Below are 18,182 nucleotides of genomic sequence, written 5' to 3'. Positions count from 1 at the left end.
AAAGACAAAAAGGATGGGGTGACTAGAGAAATAAGCCCTGTCCATTGTGGGGTGGGGAGAGAGGATGCAGGAAGATGAGGGGGCCAGGGGATTTAAGGGCTCTGCTGGGAGCAGATGGGGCAGTTGATGTTTGAGCTTAATGGGCCCACATTATAGAGCACTGCACCCGGTGATACGAGCAGCAGTACTAGAGACCGATTAGGAAATAGTAATGAAACAATATAATTTTATTTAAAATGTCCAGAGCGAAAAAGTTATAGGGATCTTTTGTGTTTTGCTGTTATTTTCTAACCCTTTTATCTGCAAATGCTTGATATTTTTTTTTTGTACAATAAATAAATCCTTATTGCCAGTATTGAGTACACTCAACAAAAAATGCATAAACCAGAGGTTTCTCACTACTGCACCACAGAATGGTTCACACCCCCATACAGTGATTTCCCAATCTCACCCTGGTGCCAACTGAAGTGCTTCCTCCACCGGGACGGAGGCTAAATGAGAAGGCAAGTGTGGGCATTTCCTGTTGACTATCTTGAATGGAAGAGGCTCAAGAGCAGGACAATCACAAGCCCTTTTCAAGAATGGTATGTGCTGCGGGGCATCTGAAAAGAAGGTCCATTTCTGAAACAGAGAGGAAAAGACTGCTTTAAAATGCATTTGGCCAAGTTAGCAGTACAAAATTTTACGCAGAACTTAGCGCTAGACAGGGAGAGTTTAAGGAATTGCAAACTGCTGGCTTAGGATTAAGAGTAAAATAAACTATGACTCTTGTTGGAGAATTTTCTTTTCCATAAATTTCACTGTTCCATACTTGAATTGTTAAGTTTGGCTCTGATCATTAACGTGTTCGTAAATACAGATTGTGTGGGATGAGCTGTGATTAATGTTCCAGATAAACACAATTTCCATTGTTGCAGCTTTCTTTTAGGAGAGGGGGATAAAGTAATACTTGTAAATGCCATAATTATGGATGGCTGCTTATTAACCAGGATAGAACAAGAGGCAGCAATAAATGTCAGGGGAAAAAAACTGCATTGAAATTGTTTTTTTACTCCTATATAATTAGACTTGACACTTGTATTAAGGTGAATAGTTTTGCAGTGCATACACTTAAGAAGAGCCAGTCATGGAAAAATACAAAGACTTCAGATTTTTGCTTTACGGACTACCCTTTTGGGGGGGAAAATGTAACTAAACTTTTTGATCTTTTTAAGTACAGAAACATGACATTTTTAAAAATAAAAACCTTTGAGGATCTTTATAGATCGCTGTTTGAATTTGAGGATTTTGCTGGGCAAAGGGAAATACTTTTGTCAGGTGAAGAATTCTAGCTTGGTAACTTTACAATTATTGATATGGCTGTGCGCCTGGGCCAGTGTGAGGAGAGAAGCCAGAATGGCTGGAAGGGATGCTGGTGTGCACACTTGCACTGGAACAATTATCCATGCCTAGTAAAAGTGAAAATAAAATCTGCATAAGTTATTTTGAACAACTTGTTTTGTCCCTTTTTAATTTACTATTTGTAATATATTTTAGTCTTTATAATCTATAGCTTCTCATTGCTGAAAAGCTTAATGTAAATTCTTAGGCAGTAATCCATAGAACCATAGGTGTTTACAGCACAGGAGGCCATTCAGCCCATTGTGTCTGCACCAGATCTTATCGCGAGCAATCCAAAACTAATCCCACTACCTTGCTCTCTCCACATAGCCTTGTATCTTGCTCTGCTCAAATATTTATCCGCTCTTCCCTTAAAAATTGCAATAGCTTTTGACTCAGCTATTCCATGTGGCAAAATGTACCATGCTCTGACCGCTCCATTCATAGACTTTTCTCCTAACCCCTTTCTTCACTTTCTCTTAGTAACAATTTTATATTGATGACCCCTGATCATCAAAGCAGACAAAATAGTCTTTACCTATTCACCTGATCAAACTCTGTCATGATTTAAAATAATAACTATTAAATCCCCTCTCTTCCTTCCCTGTTCTAGTTGCAATACAATGAAACCTGTAAATTACAGACACCTTAGGGACTGGCATCAGCTGTTTTTTTTTTTTGCAAGTGTCCTTATTTTCAAAATGGTCATTCTATGCACAGTACTCTGAATAAAAATGTTTTTTTTAATTCCAAGAATCTTAAAGGACCAGCTGAAATTATGAACAGCACCTAATCAGCTGCAACAATGCTAAGAACTTAAGTTTCAAAGCAGATATAAAAACAAAACTGATGTGCCAAGTACAGTACCTGTACAGTTGTACCTGTTCCTAACAACATTCTCAGACGACGAACAACCGTACCGCGTGGGGTCGGGTCCGTGCGCAACTTCTGGTTCCGCTATGGTTGCCAACTCTTATTGAACATATTCCTGGAGGTTTGATCACGTGACATTTGACCGTGTGGTGTATGATCACGTGACTCCTGATCGCTTGACACTTTCCCGCAGTTTGTCAGTGTTACTGCATTTACAAATATAACAGTTGGATCCCCTGTAGATGAATGTCTTTGCTCATGATTTTGTCCTAGTAGCTGTGGTACAAGAAGTTTAAAAAAAAAAAAGGTATTCACAGGATGGGGCCGCCGCTGGCAAGGCCTGCATTTATTGCCCAGCCCTAGCTGCCCTTGAGAAAGTGGTGGTGGGCTGCCTTCTTGAACCGCTGCAGTCCGTGTGGTGAAGATACTCTCACGGTGCTGATGGGAGGGTGTTCCAGGGTTTTGACCCAGCGATGATGAAGTAACGGCGATATATTTCCAAGTCATGATGGTGTGTAACTTGGAGGGGAACTTGAAGATGATGGTGTTCCCATGCACCTGCTGCCCTTGTCCTGCTAGGTGGTGGAGGTCATGGGTTTGGGAGGTGCTGTTGAAGTTCTGAGAACCAGAAAGTGTACACACGCAGATTTTAGTGATGAGAAACTTCTATTTGTTTAAAAAATCACCCTCCCACACACCAGTGTTCAGCTCTGTTCACTTAACAGTTTTGTAGTCTAAATTCCTGTTTCATTTTAAACTGCTCTCACTTGGAGCAGAGTGTAATTTCAGTAATGAACTGCATTTCTCAGTTCTACTTGCCAGCATTCGGGCAGTCATAAGACAAAAAAAGGGGGAAATATGATGACAGGTTGTGACAGTGTATTGAAGCTTCCAAAAGCAAGTCTTAGAACGGATCGAGAACATTTGGGAGGGAAAACACAACAGGTCACATATTGTGTAGGAGCGAAACTGCAGTTTTCCAGTTGAGCAGTGAGTCTGCAAGAGGACTGACTGATAGCTGGCCTGTCCATCACTATAGAGCAGCAGAGCGACAGAGAGAGCCGGGACAGCCATCCACCTTCACTCCCCAAAGCCAAAGCTCCTCAAAGAAATGGATCCACCATCAGAAGCCAAGGGAAAGAAGACAATGGCAGGGTCAGGGGGAGAGGAGCTGCCAACAGTGCTGAAAAAGTGTATGGGCGCCGGTGCCTGGGCAGGAAAGGACGGCCCCTCTCGCTGTTCGCACGCGCTTTCCTGGATTCGGGTGGCTGATGATGTCAGTGCATGCAGGTTAGCGCAAGGTGGAAGCGCGTTTTATGGAAGAAAACAGTTTTTGCTGAATGGGGAGTTCCCTATTCCACAAAAGCCATTTATTTCACAAAACAAGGTGCCACCTCGCGATGACCTGCATAAACTGACCTCACAAAAGTGATGGCCTCAAGAGAATGTGGGGGAAGAAAGGAAGCAAGCTGTAAGGGGAAGTGCCAGTGACCCGATTCAGTGTAAGTTGAAAGGGTTGTATTAATAGAACCAGTTCAGTATAAATCATTTTGACACTGTACATGTCGCTGGTCAGACCGCATCTAGAGTACTGTGCCCAGTTTTGGTCCCCCCATATGGTGGGTCATATACTGGCCTTGGAAAAAGGCCTTGGAAAATGTCCAGAGGAGAGCTACAAGAATGATTCCCAGCTTAAAGAACCTCAGCTAATCAGATAAGCGCAAGGACCTTGGTCTATTTACTTTAGCACAGCGTAGACTTAGAGGTGACCTGATAGAGGTCTATAAAAAAATCCCTATTGATAGATTATTCCAGTTTAACAAATTGGGTAGGAATAGACTGGATATTAGGCAGTTCTTCTTTTCCCAGAGAATTGAGCCTCTGGGATACAGTGCCAGCTGGTATGGTGTATGCTGACTCGGCATGTCTTTAAGAGCGAGCTGGACCAGCTCCTGACTGGGGCAGAGTACGCATCATCTAGAAGGCAAGTGTCTTTATAGGTAACACTTGGTCCATGTGATCTCCTGGACTGGTTTTGATTGACTGAGGGGGTCGGAGAGGAAATTTAGAATATTTATTTCCCCCTCATTAGCCCTGTTTTTTTTTTTTGCCTCTTCCAGGAGATTACATGGCTGCAGGGGGTGGGGGACGGTCAGTGGAGGGAAGAAGTGTTTAGCCATGATGGTCCAGCCAATGTGATGTGGGGCAGGCTTGATGGGCAGCTGGTCTTTTCCTGCCCGTCGTTCTCATATGTTCATAAGTTTCAGGTGCAACAAGCTGTGTCCCGTGTTTTGAGTTGTAAAAGGGCTTGGTGCATTGAAGGCTGATTCTGGAACAGTACCCATGGATTGGCGGGTAGCTAATGTTACCGCACTATTCAAAAAAGGTGGTAGAGAGAAAACGGGGAATTACAGACCGATAAACCTGACATCGGTAGCGGGGAAAATGCTAGAGTCCATTATAAAAGATGTAATAGCAGAGCACTTGGAAAACAGTGACCGGATCGGACAAAGTCAACATGGATTTACAAAGGGTAAATCGTGCTTGACTAATCTACTGGAATTTTTTGAGGATGTAACTGGTAAAATAGATAAGGGAGAACCAGTGGATGTGGTGTATTTGGACTTTCAAAAGGCGTTCGATAAGGTCCCGCATAAGAGATTAGCGTGTAAAGTTAAGGCACATGGGATTGGGGGCAAGGTATTGACTTGGATAGAGAACTGGTTGGCAGACAGAAAGCAAAGAGTTGGAATAAACGGGTCTTTTTCCAAGTGACAGGCAGTGACTAGTGGGGTACCGCAGGGATCGGTCCTTGGACCCCAGCTATTCACAATATATATTAATGATCTAGACGAGGGAACTAGATGTAATATCTCCAAGTTTGCAGACGACACAAAGCTGGATGGGCGTGTGTGCTGTGAGGAGGATGCCGAGAAACTCCAGGATGATTTGGACAGGTTGGGTGATTGAGCAAAAGCATGACAGGTGCAATATAACGTGGATAAATGTGAGGTTATCCACTTTGGTGTCAAAAACAGGAAGGCAGATTATTATATGAATGGCAATAGATTGGGAGAAGGGGAAGTGCAACGAGACCTGGGTGTCGTTGTGCACCAGTCGCTGAAAGTAAGCATGCAGGTGCAGCAGGCGGTTAAGAAGGCAAATGGTATGTTGGCCTTCGTAGCGAGAGGGTTTGAATACAGGAACAAGGATGTCTTGCTGCAGTTGTACAGGGCCTTGGTGAGACCACACCTTGAGTATTGTGTGCAGTTTTGGTCGCCTTATCTGAGGAAGGATGTTCTTGCCATGGAGGGAGTGCAGCGAAGATTCACCAGGCTGATACCTGGGATGGCAGGAATGACGTATGAGGAGAGATTGGGTCGATTGGGCTTATACTCGCTGGAGTTTAGAAGAATGAGAGGGGATCTCATTAAAACTTATAACATTCTAACAGGACTAGATAGACTAGATGCAGGAAGGATGTTCCCAATGGTCGGGGAGTCCAGAACCAGGGGGTCACAGTCTAAGGATAAGGGGTAAACCATTTAGGACAGAGATGAGGAGGAATTTCTTCACCCAGAGAGTGGTGAACCTATGGAATTCTCTACCACAGAAGGCAGTAGAGGCCAATTCATTAAATATATTCAAGAAGGAGTTAGATATATTTCTTAAGGCTAAAGGGATATGGAGAGAAGGCAGAACAGGGTATTGAATTTGGATGATCAGCCATGAGCTTGTTGAGTGGCGGAGCAGGCTCGAGGGGCCGAATGGCCTACTCCTGCTCCTATCTTCTATGTTTCTATGTAGTTTGTAATTTGCAGGTGTCTGTTTTTTGGGAGTGTCCATTAATACAGGTTTCACTGTAGTCCCAATATTTCAAGTCTGTCTATCCTGTGTTTTATGACCCTCTAACACTGGTGCCTGCTGTAAGCTTATTCCCACTACTGGTCCAAGGCGTGCAGCATCTACTGAGCACTAATGGACATCAAGTCACTGCACTCGCACCTGCTATTGTGTAAAAAGGAAAAATAGATTATAGCGACTCCAGTCTCAATCCAGGGCAATCTTCATATAATCCTGATATTGGTGCTGTGCTTGAACAGTGGCCTGAGTTTCTGTATATGGGGGATTTACACACTGGCATCCTCTGTTTGCACAACAGAGGACAACACTGTGGTGACTCTGTCACTGTTACAGTTTGGACTCTTTCCAAAACCCTTTTCTCATGTAATCGGCATCACAACAGTTTCTCTACATCGATTATCTTTTATGAACGGAACTTTGTGTCTGCTGCATCAACTTAACATAGCCCAAGTCCAACAATTAACCTTAATCACACTAATTTGTTTAACAGAGAATACATAGCATGCCCACTACATCTACTGTCAATTGGTGCAACGGAACACTTGGCCATTATGTATAGCATAAACTTTATTTACAAATAAAATGATTCACAGAAGCAATAACAGGAGCAACATATTACACGATACACTATAACATATTGCACAGGACAATATTTCTTCCAGCTGATCTATGCACCTCGTGACAAAACGGTAATTGGTGGTACATATGTAAGCATCTATTGGCTTATGAATTCCTGTTCACCTTTGTCCATGATAGTGCAATGAGCAGAAACTGAAGACCATGAGAAGATTTGTGTGCTATAAGGATAGTTTCCCTTTTGATTAAGTTCTTTGGAGATGCAATCTGCCATCAAGCTTGATTACTTTGATCTTCAAAGTTTGTCCCATGACACACCCCAAAATCTTTGATCAAGAATTAGTCAAGTTAAAGGCCATCTTTGAAAGAGGAAAAGGGTATTTTATATTCTCATTAACTTTGAAACACTGGTTGCTGACCACCAAACTAGCATTTAAAATACCCCTTTCCTTCAAAGGTGGCCTTTAACGTGACCAATTCTCGATCAAAGATCTTCGCATGCAAAATACTGGTGAAACCATCTCCAAACAACCATTTCAGTTTTCAGTTCAGTGCTTTGAAACGATTTTAAAACTGGACTACCGCCATATATTGTGTGTGTGCAAATGTGTATATGTGTTTGTTTATGTATGTATGTATATGTATCTTCTATCTATATATGTCTAAAAGGACAAATATCTTATTGTCACAGTTGCTACATGCCCATTCTTGCACTGCACCACACTATTGATTTAAAACATCTGCAAATAGAATAGAATCTCTTCAGTGTCCACTTTAAACAGGGTGTGTTTGAGAAACACAAACTCAGTCAGATAATCCTAGAAAACTAGGTTCCCATGTCATCCAAGATTAACTCTGAGGACTGGGCATTTCTACACAAAAACAAAAACTCTAACCTTACAAATGGTGAGTTTGGCAGTCTTTCATCACACCTATCCCAGAAATGTCTATGGTTCCCTTTAAGCTTCTTGTTTTGCCTTTATATCCTGTGTGAGTGATTTCCAGAAACTGTTTCTCTAGGTGATGTTGGAAAACCTTTATACAATGTTTTGAAAGCTGCAAAGAACGTCTGGTATTCAAAGGGTTAATATGACAATTGCCCAACATTTTTCTTAATAAAGCATAAGAGTAGGCCACAGACTAATTCTAATTCCCTTCTTTATCTTTAGGTATGGCTTTCCCAACAAAAGGCTAAGAATTCAAGGACCATGTTACTGAACCCTCATCAGATCTGAACTTTAACAAATGCTTAGTTTCACAGCAGCCATGGACAAAATGAGCCCAACCCGACTGTCAGTGAAATACTAGCATTGTGTGTGTGTGCACGCATTTGGAAACCAATTGGGTCAATTAGTTATAATTCTGGCCTAGTGTTCTTCTTACCATTTCATCAAATCTATCCCAGAGGAACCACATGTAGAGTATTTCATTGCCTGCTTGGTGTAGGGTTCATCCAATACTGTGTTTGCTTTACAAATCACCTAATTCATTGCAAATTGTAGCTAGCGGCTTCTGAGCTAAACGTGCATTTTGTAGGTCAAAGCAATTGCTGCAGAACTTTTTAAATCTGTAGAGGTTTTATTTTAAAAAAAAAATGATCTCAATATTGATTCAGTGTTATGATGAATTAAAACTTGTTCCTCTGCAAGAAGCACTCCACTGATTATGTGACTAGTAAAACTTAATTGCGCTTGGGTCTAATTGAATTATCTCATATCATACAGTGGGATTTTTAACAAATGGATAATGACAATGGGTTAAGACTATGTCTTTTGAAATGGAATGCAATATTAACATGCACAGTTGTACTCTAGTAATTTCTGCGTAAAAAGTTCGAGTTATAAAGGTGCTGTGCCTTAACCTGTTTTTTAACTGATATCTTGTAGTAATATCTAATGTAAACCCATCTTTGATCTGCTGTTGAAATGCTATTGATATGTTAACCAATCACTTCCTAGGAAATTCCTCTAACCATGTGTTGGAAATGTTGCAATTTAACTAGGTGCAGTGGCTACTAAAGTTCGAAGGCACGATATGCGGGTCCATCCTTACCAAAGGATTGTGACCGCAGACAGAGGTTAGTTTAGTTCTGGAGTTCTTGTTTTTTGTTAAACATGTTGACTGAAAGGGTGCTGCTTTGCAACATCACATCAGGTGGAGTTGACCAATGGTCTAATTTCTGAGGACCAGTTATGTCCATTTTTATTCAGCCAAATACCACTGTGCCCAACAACTCTTAAGATTTTTATTGCAAAGCTTTGTGAGAACTTTTGAATGGAAGTTCTTCACATTAGATGGGGGAGACGGAAAGGTATATTCAGCTGGAGAAAGAGAATATTGGTGTTCCTGTTCCCTGCCTGGTAGAATTGATGAACATTGAGGTGCATGTTCTAACTGTCAATATGTGTTTAATATTAGGGGAGGGAGGGGGGAATGCATTCATTTATTAAAAAAATTAGACTCAAATCCAAAAAGGTTTTTTAAAACTATACTTCTGAAAGGACCAATTTCCTTGAAGAAAGGAAGTCCTCATAGTGCCTTTATAATCTTCAGTGGAATGTTACACGTGAAAATGAATTTTAACCAATACTGTACCTGACTTTTATTGATGCTTGTTGAGGGGTCCATGCACTTTTAAAATCTGCATTGGACCTATTATACTGATAAGATAGGGTTAGCAATTTATCTGAATACTTCCTATTGTGTTTATTTCCCCCTCCAGTAGTTTACACAACAGGTCTTAACAGGAAACTGAATGTTCATTTTCCCAGCCTAACTGTTATGTGCCCTTAGACCTACAAGTGGAAAAACATCATTAGTATGAAATAGTTAATGTACTTTAGGCTCACTAACACACCATGAATTTGGACAGTTGAGATTCTTATTACCTAATTAATTTTCAAAGATATCATTGCATCCAACCTATGGCAATATAAACTTTCAGAAGTTAAAATTCCAGTCTAAATTTAATAAAACGATAGACGAATAATGTGGTTAAATACCGATTTTTATTCTTATCTACGTTTTTGCTGTGAACAACAACTGGAAATGTACCCCAGCCTGGTTTCCCATGGATACTTTGTTTTCCATGTCCATTTTGTCACATATCCAAATTGTTTTCATTATCGTCTGGTTAACCAATTTTATATAGAGAAATGTACTATATTTTTAGCGCACTTTACATTTTATGTAAAAGTATGTCTACTGGGGAGAAGAAGGAAGAACAGTGTGGAAAAACCTAGTACAATGCAGAATTAGAACCTGCCACAAACAAAATAAAAGCCAGCTTCTCTTGCGTGCCTTGTTCCAATGCTTTGATGCCCTACTATCATCTGTAACACTAAGTAGTCACATTCAGGTGATGATAATCTAACATCTACATGCTGTGTTGGAAGCCTAAATTACTACTTGGTATTCTATCATTAATTTTGGTCCTTAATTTATTTAAGAGCAGTTGCTGTTTAAAGCCAGTGTCTACCAACTGGGTCTAAGGGACTTCTCTATTCAATATAATGGCTTCTACAGGCTATTTTAATTACTGCTGTTGATGAGTTGTTTAGATAGATGGTTCTCTTTCTTTGCATAGGATTAAGTGTTTCTTAAGCATGCATTTTGCAACAGTAAAAAGTATTTTCCAGTTGATTTAGATGTATTACTTTTAACTAAGCATTTAGGATTGGTGATGGGTTAATGAGTGCATAGTTCCTTACTGCTAAGAAATGACCCTGCAGTGTAACTTTACAGAATTGTATTTGGTACAGACAACAAGATAGACAGACTGACTGAAGTAATTGGAATAAACTCCACATTGTGTTGCACGGTTACTGAACCTGTGTGTACTGTTGAAAGCCTTGGACTGAGCAGAGGATCTGTAGCAGGTGTATTGGTTGATTAAAGAGATTATAGCCATTTTGTTGGCCCTTATCGGCTGTATATTTTAAAAGACAAAATCATATATATGTGCTTAGTTTTCTGTGAGCATATTGTGGCCTTTAAAAATCCTCTCAAATTTTTAGCAACATAAAATATTACTAATGCAAAGGATTTTTTTTGAATTTTTTTTAAAGAAAAGTACTAGTAGTAGGTGAGTCCTAGAATGTAAAAATGATTGCCTGGACATCAGTCCTTTCTTCATTTTTAACAGGTACATTGAAAGAATTGTCATCACAGTATTAAATATTATAACATCATGACCTCGGATGCTAAAGTATTTGGATATTGTTGGCTGGATCAGTGCCTGATTCCATGCAGTACAAATTCCTGGCCTTGCTTTGGCTGTCGGTGGGTAATGCACTCCTATTTTAGCCCACTAACATAACATGAGCAAATGTGCTGTTCTTCTATCCTGTGATTTAGTATTTTTTTCCCTAAGGAGGATGAGGTCCATAAATGAGAAGCCATGTCCATAACATGGTGAATGAATACAGCCTAATGTATAGGCCATCAAAAGGGATGCTGTTATTAAGCATTACACCGACCTTACCTTGCTGAAATGGCACAAATTTGACTTTGCACTGAATAATTTATTTCATTTCCTCTGTTTAAGTCTTGCGGCCAACAGTACAATATTTTGGAACCTCAGAATTTTGATACATGTTAAGCTGTTGAACAAAAGTCTTATTTTACATTTAAGTGGACCAAGTTGGGTGGAGGGAAATGGGAGAACGAAAGAAAGAAAGAGAAACAGAACGGTTCCAGAACGCTGTGACTTATCATTTTCCACTTGAGAACTTTTGTTTTACTGTAATCATCTCCATTTTTAATTTTTTTTTGCAAAGAAAATAGTATTACAGGTGGCTTCTTTTTAAAAAAAAAAAAATATAAAAATATAAAGCAGGAATGTATATGAAAATGTCAGATTTTATTGTATTTGCAGAGTATTAGCATTGAAATTCAAAAAAGAGGGCTGTTTGTAGTTTAAAATGTGCATTATAGTGTCAAGTAGAAATTCATCTATTTTTGGATATATTTTAGGGCTTTATAAATGTAGACTTTTAAACGGCAGGACTTCTATTGTGTTTACATGCAAATGCATTTTATACAAGACTGTCCTATAAGTGTACAATAGTACTCTCAACTGGAATATGTTGGATAAAGTAAAATACTTGGCCTCTTCCAAGTTCCCATGATGTAGCCTACACTGCTAGTCATATAATTTAGAATTGCTTGTATTTTGAGGCCAAGAATTTCATATTGTTGTAAATAGAAGAATTGAAAGGCAATAAAATTTTATTGAACAACTTCGTTTTGCCCCATAGTTTGTTAAATTTGTCCTGTGAACTCTTTAAATCATTTCTACTTTGTTAATAACCAGTTAATCACATCCATCATTAATAGTTGCTTTTTTGTGTGCTTGCACTTGGGAAGACACTAATGCTTAATAGCAGTCGGGTACTGATAACTGCCTACTGACAGGAACACCAGACATTGCAGTGCAGATCCAAACATCTTTCCTTGACTCTCTTATAAGATTACTGCTTCTCGAGCTCTTCCATTGACTGCTACTAACCATTAGTCATTATTAGTTTTATTATTTTCCTGTTAACAAATTGTGGGAGTGGGCTCCTTTTCATGCTTCAAATCATGATCCAGTGCTGTCATGATTGAATGCATTCTGTAGATGGTGTCGATCAGTGCGTCAGAATTACAGTGCTTGTTTTATTAGTTGTGATTAGTTTTTCATGTTGTCATCCAGTCGTCACCAGCTGACACTAATCTCTTCTCTATCTTTTTTCTTTTTTCTTTTTTTTGTTTCTAACCACCCAGCCGCCACCGGCAACTAACCTATGACCTTCTGACCTCTGAATTCTTCACCCAATGATGACCTGACTATGCCTGCCTGCTGATCAGTTAACTGGTGATCGCCTTTGCTTGCCTGTCTTCAGTGCAGCGAGCTGAGGCACTGTCCGTTCGTCTTACTGCCTAACAATGAAAACAAAACAAAACACACAAAAAAAAAAAAAAAATTATCCAGCCTCAGTTTTTCTGGTTGGGTGAATCGTGAGGTCCTAGAACCTGCACTGAATAGTACTAAAGCAATAAAGTCCAATTCATCCCTCAGCACTGTTCATCAGTGATCATCATTTAGTGATCTTCCCTAATGAACGGTAAGAAGGCCTCACCTAGGAGACCGGAGATGGATGTCTATGAATAGCTATTAACAAAGGCAGTAACTGTGGGAGTTTGAAGAACATTTTTTTCTCATGGTGAAGTCACAAGTTCCCTGAATGTATTTTGTTGTGATGATGCATCATGCATGAACCTTTGGTCAGTGATGTCATTGGTGAAGGGTTTTTGAATGAAGTTCAATGTTCAAAATTTGGCCTTTTTTTTGTATTTTAAATCCATTTGTGCTCCTCAAGGGCACAGATGTCAAGTCAAAGCCTTTCATGACCTCGACCAGCCAGTTCACAATTTTCCTAAATGAATGCTTGTGCCGTTAGAAAGAGCATTGAACAAGATCCGAAGGGCGATGCGAAGAGGACTGAATTAGTAATAATGTGTATTACGAATGAGTATATCCATCAGATGCTAAAATTCTTTTGACAACAAGGTCCATGCATTATGTGTCACGATACTGGACAAATTGTTAAATCCTATTTTTCTTCCTTGTATAGATTTGTTTTCTCAAGGATGTAAAGCCATGCTTGCCTATTTACTATATACATGTAATGAAATTGTAGATAAGCATAGTGCATTGAACAGACCACAAAAAGAACAAAAAAGTAGATACTTTTACTATACAAGGGTGCTGGTAAGAAGAAATATATTTTTGACAATGTAGTCTTTTATACTTTCAAGTATTAAACAGAACCTGAACAAAGAGACCCTTTATTTGATTAAATGATTTCCTGGTAGTTGTGAACAAAGCAAAACAGGAGACCAAAACAGCCTCTTTTTTTTTCTTTTTCTCCCCCTTTTTTTCTGTCAAATTGTAAAGATTGGAAAATGTCTAAAGAAAGAAGTGCCTTATTTTATTCATGGTCATTTTGTCTGGCGTCTCATAAATCAGTCATCTTGCTGAATGCAAGGTCTCAAACGCATGCAAACTTAGCTGCCCAGTACGTACATGAAAGGATCCGCAAGTGAATAAAAATGAGCTGGCAGTTGTGTTGTCTGATTAGTGCCACGTCACTGAGCCCATGGCTTGCCATAACTGTGACTGTGACATTGATTTGTACATTCCCCTGGTTTTATAGCGAATTGTTCAAAGCCATCACTCCCTGTGGATTTTCACATCTTAAAGAGGCAGTTTGCCTTTTGTTGTCATCCTTAGGGTGACTTAAGAATAAAAGAAACTGCAAGATAAACAGTAAAATCTATTTGGAGCATTCACTTGCACCTCAATCTGACTGTAAAATTTGACATTCGTGAATAATTTCCAAACTTTCTTGTCTTCAGCACGGTAGAATTAACCGCCCTTGAAAGAGACTTGAGACTGTTGTGTAGTTTGAACGATAGCCCAGGCAGATCAAAGAGGAAGACAGCTTTCCTGTCGGCAGTGTCAGGGAGTTTACACTACCAGTGACGGTTTAATTTTCTACCTGGAAGTAGCCTATTTTCATTACGACCAGTCACTAAAGCTCATCGAACCCTTCCTTCCCTTGAGCTTGGAGCAAGGCAGCCGGCAGCAAGGCTTTCAGAATTGAGTGCGGATCAATGATATTCTTGACTTGTGGTTCAGTGGAACAGGATTTCAGTTCTGGAAGTTTTGTAAAAAGTTAACTCCAGATGTGTTGGTGGCAGGGACACGATTTAGAGCCTGTCCCTTCAACCATGTTCTCCCTGAAATACTAGCTTTAAAAGAAATTGGCTGCTCAGCGGACATTTGTAAAATGACTCTGGGTAAAGGTAGATTTACTTTGTATCATAACTGTCTTTCCACTTGCAAAGATTCTAGGTAACTCCACTACTGCCTCACTAGGAACTGACTTTGGGAAAAGAGGTGTAGCCAGAGTTTGTTACATTCAATTATTTCCAAATCTCTCTCAATATATTTTTAGATAGGGATGCAACTCCACATTTTCAAATTGTCATGCATTAGCCATCTCTTTCATCATTGGAAACTGCAAGCTGCTTTGAATGTTGTGTACAGACGCAGTGATCATTTAAAACAAAGGCATTTAAGTACTCCATCAGTAAACCAGCAGTATTGATGACTCTTACAATTTAGTTGACAAACGTCGTACAATGTGTTACAACCTGATGGGGAACAATTTGGCTGAAGCATGTAGTACTAAATTAAAAGGCTCTAATGTGGTTCTCAATTAGTTTAGGTGCACACTTTAGCATTCATGTAACTCTTCTGAACCCATTAAAGATGCATGTGGTACCACAATTCATTCTTAACTGTATATCCAAACCTGCTCAGCCCCCTGTTAGTGCTGAACAGGGGTGTGCAATTTTTTTTTGTTGGCATGACTTCTTACAGATTTTACACTTGCGTTTTAACCTGCTTGCTGTGCCCTAAACTGAGTGGTACTCCACCACATGTGTAAGCAGAGGAGTTCTGTGCCACAATATATGTCAGGTGATTGAACTGATGGCTCATTTATGTCCACTGAGGGATCCTTTTTAATTAAAAAAAAAATGTACATCCTTCAAAGCTTCCAAGGGAAAGATCCTGCCCTTTTTTTGGCAGATGAGAGACTGGTGTAAGAAGGGTTGCTATAAAACACTTGCATGGTAAAATCACTCAAATTCTTGTGTTCATTTTGCGGGGGGAAACAATGATTTACTATGCAACAAGTGTGAAACTACTAACACCTATCCAGCCAGTTTTAAATGTTGTGCCACCATCTTTGTCTTCCTGACTGATGATACTCGACTAACGGTTCCTTGATTAATTCAATATACACATTTCTCATCACGTGCCATTTAAAAAATTTCTGTGAGCAAAACTTGCGACACTCAAGTGATAGTCGTGATAGTGACTGTGCAACGTGGGGGGAATTCAAAATTAAAACCCAATTTTATTTTCCATTTTGGTAAACCCGCAGAACGAACAGCTGTTTGGACTTTGGGGGGCGGGGGGGGGGGAAAGAGGGAAAGGTTAAATGCATCTCTGAAAATTGTCAGTTGCTGCCATCGTAATTCCTGAACAAGTGTGATGACTTCAAGAATCTGTGTATGCCCTTGGCTTCAGTATTACTATCACTGAGGATTTTTTCTCTCCATAGATATTCGAAGGTAGTTTGAAAAAAGAACCTTGTACTGTACCTTTTTCTGGCAGTATTATGTATTTCTACAGAGTGATTAGATGGGAGTGTCGCTTGTAGTCATTTAGTTGGCATGTTATGAGTCAGCTATTTGCAGAGCAAGAAGTAGATCCATGTTGTGTCTGTACCATAACCAACTTATTGCCTAAAGACATGTAAGATAATGTATTTACAGCCATTGTTACAAGTTTATAATGTATTTTTCTATAATCTTGTTTTTTGTATATGTTATATATAACATTCAAGAATTTTTTCCTGATAAATTGAAAGAAAATATAGAACCCAACATTTTGATAACCAATCAATACCGATTGTTTTTGCCGTAGTTTATTAAAGTGTTGTCTCTCTTTGGCTTTATGTTAGCAACTTGATGACTTCATTAGACAAGTTGGTTTCCTGCTTTTTTTTTTAACATGCTTGCATTTTATTTCATTGATTCTTTGCTGTTTCTATTAACCCTTGCATTCTTTTAATAAATGTTATATCAAACTACTAACTCTGGACTATGTCTGTTTAACCGCTTTTGTGTCATTTTCTATAAAAGAACAAAGATTAAAAAGTGACATGTAGTTTGTCAGTCTAACCCTAAGAAGAGTGACCACACACCAGTAGTACCGTGCAACATCTTTAATCCTTGTCCTGTTGGTCAACATTCTCTGCGTACTAGTATTAAAATCACTGAGCTTTTGTCAGTAGATCCTTTTACCTTTTAAGGAGACTACTGTTGAAAGGGGAGCATAAATGAAACTTCTTACCATACATATTATTTGAGTCTTGCCGCTTGCCTTCTAGATACACATCAGCGTACCAATTTCGAACTTTTTGGACGCTGAACTTGCAACAAACAAAACAACAACTTGTATTTATATAGCGCCTTTAATGTAGTAAAACATCCCAACGCGCTTCACAGGAGCGTTATAAAATAAAATTTGACACCAAGCCACATAAGGAGAAATTAGGGCAGGTGAAGTGGGAAGAGAAGCCATTGCAGGTGATTCTCTGGCTACGATAACGGTGGAGAGGTGTTGGAGTCAAAGGAGGAGAGAGTGCCAGAGGAGTAGGGGGACAGACATAGGTGTGATTTGGTGATAAGAGCCACACCGCAAGTGGTGGAGGGCACAGATAGTCAATGGCTTGTCTACAATAAAGCTGTACACACTCACCTAAAACTAGTTTAGATCAGTACCATTTCAAGAAGCCCATATATGGAGGTGACTCTGTACATGGCATATCTTGTCATCTGAAACTATAACTATTGGATCACCTCTGGTCGTTAGAAAGCTATTTTTAAACTTAATTATAGTTGGAGCAGAGTCTCTTCTCCCTTTGAACACTTCTTTATCAGTTTAGTGTTGAGATGTGTAGAGGTGGAATGGACTGGTCGATTTGAATTCAGAGATTCAAAGTGATGATAACTTACATAGCCTGAGGTCATTCTGGAGTACAGAAACTTCTGCACAGTGATGGTAGGTAACAGTGTATAGGCTGAAGTATGGTCAGTCACCAGCAGTTGGTTTTACATGTCTTTTTTAATTTGTCATTATAAAACTGGCATAAAAGATTGTTGACTGGTTCAGGGTAAATTGTGCTGCTGCACAGTCCAGTCAGATTGATTTACAATAGACTTTTTTCAAAGCTATTTTTACATAAAACTTCCATGGTGAATTATCCCCTGATTCTTTTGGATCTGCGTGGCCTTTACACCTCTACCACAGAGGGCAAACATGGCTTACCCCTAAGCTGCTGCTAGTGCCCACTGTAGCCTTCACCTTTGGGGCTCAGATTGAGATGGTGCAAGTTAGGATAAGTAAGGCATGGGTTTTCTCTTTAATTCAGTGGGCAAGATTAAGAATACCAACTTCATACATTTGACTGTTGAATCAATATTAATAAAACAGGCCAGCACACAACCGCTCCCTGATGTCTCAGCACGTTTCTGCAGCAAGTCGCTGAATCATGCCAGGAGGGTTACCATTTCAGTCCCCATTCTGGGCCGTGTTAACTGATTTCAGCAGGCAACGGTAGTGTTACCCTGGAGCCCCAGTTTAGAAATGAAGCATTGGCCACAGTTTCCACTCTCTGTACCTTAGCGGGAGTGCTAGTGTAGACATTTGGGTGAGGATAGGATTGGGCTCGATTGTAATGTGTACTGAGATCGATTATCCTGCAACTGAAGCTCACGTGAATAATGGCCACTTGGGAGAGGGTGACTGACATGCATGAAGCCACGTCCCAGCAAGGAATCAATGCCTTCAGGCTAGGAGAGGTAAA

At 39.7% G+C, this 18,182-nt stretch overlaps 1 protein-coding gene across 10 annotated transcripts in view; it reads left to right on the top strand.

Moving 5' to 3' along the window:
- Nucleotides 1–18,182, top strand: part of qkib (QKI, KH domain containing, RNA binding b) — a 736,031-nt gene that overhangs the window by 648,605 nt on the left and 69,244 nt on the right. For 5 of the 10 annotated variants that reach the window (XM_085981977.1, XM_085981972.1, XM_085981971.1 and 2 more), the window contains one exon: nucleotides 7,863–16,407. The exons of 1 other annotated variant lie outside the window; for it this stretch is intronic. Coding sequence is in view for 6 of the 9 variants with exons in the window: in XM_085981981.1 (XP_085838107.1) it covers nucleotides 7,863–7,888 (26 nt within the window). In the remaining 3 variants the exon portion in view is untranslated. Of the gene's footprint in view, nucleotides 1–7,862; nucleotides 16,408–18,182 lie in introns of those variants that run through there. 4 more of the 10 variants (XM_085981980.1, XM_085981979.1, XM_085981973.1 and 1 more) reach the window with 2 other exon arrangements.

The sequence above is a fragment of the Somniosus microcephalus genome, chromosome 3 (genome assembly GCF_052327205.1).
Source record: "Somniosus microcephalus isolate GS21.2 chromosome 3, FLI_Smic_1.0, whole genome shotgun sequence".
Taxonomy (NCBI): domain Eukaryota; kingdom Metazoa; phylum Chordata; class Chondrichthyes; order Squaliformes; family Somniosidae; genus Somniosus; species Somniosus microcephalus.
This window is presented reverse-complemented; position numbering and strand designations above follow the sequence as displayed.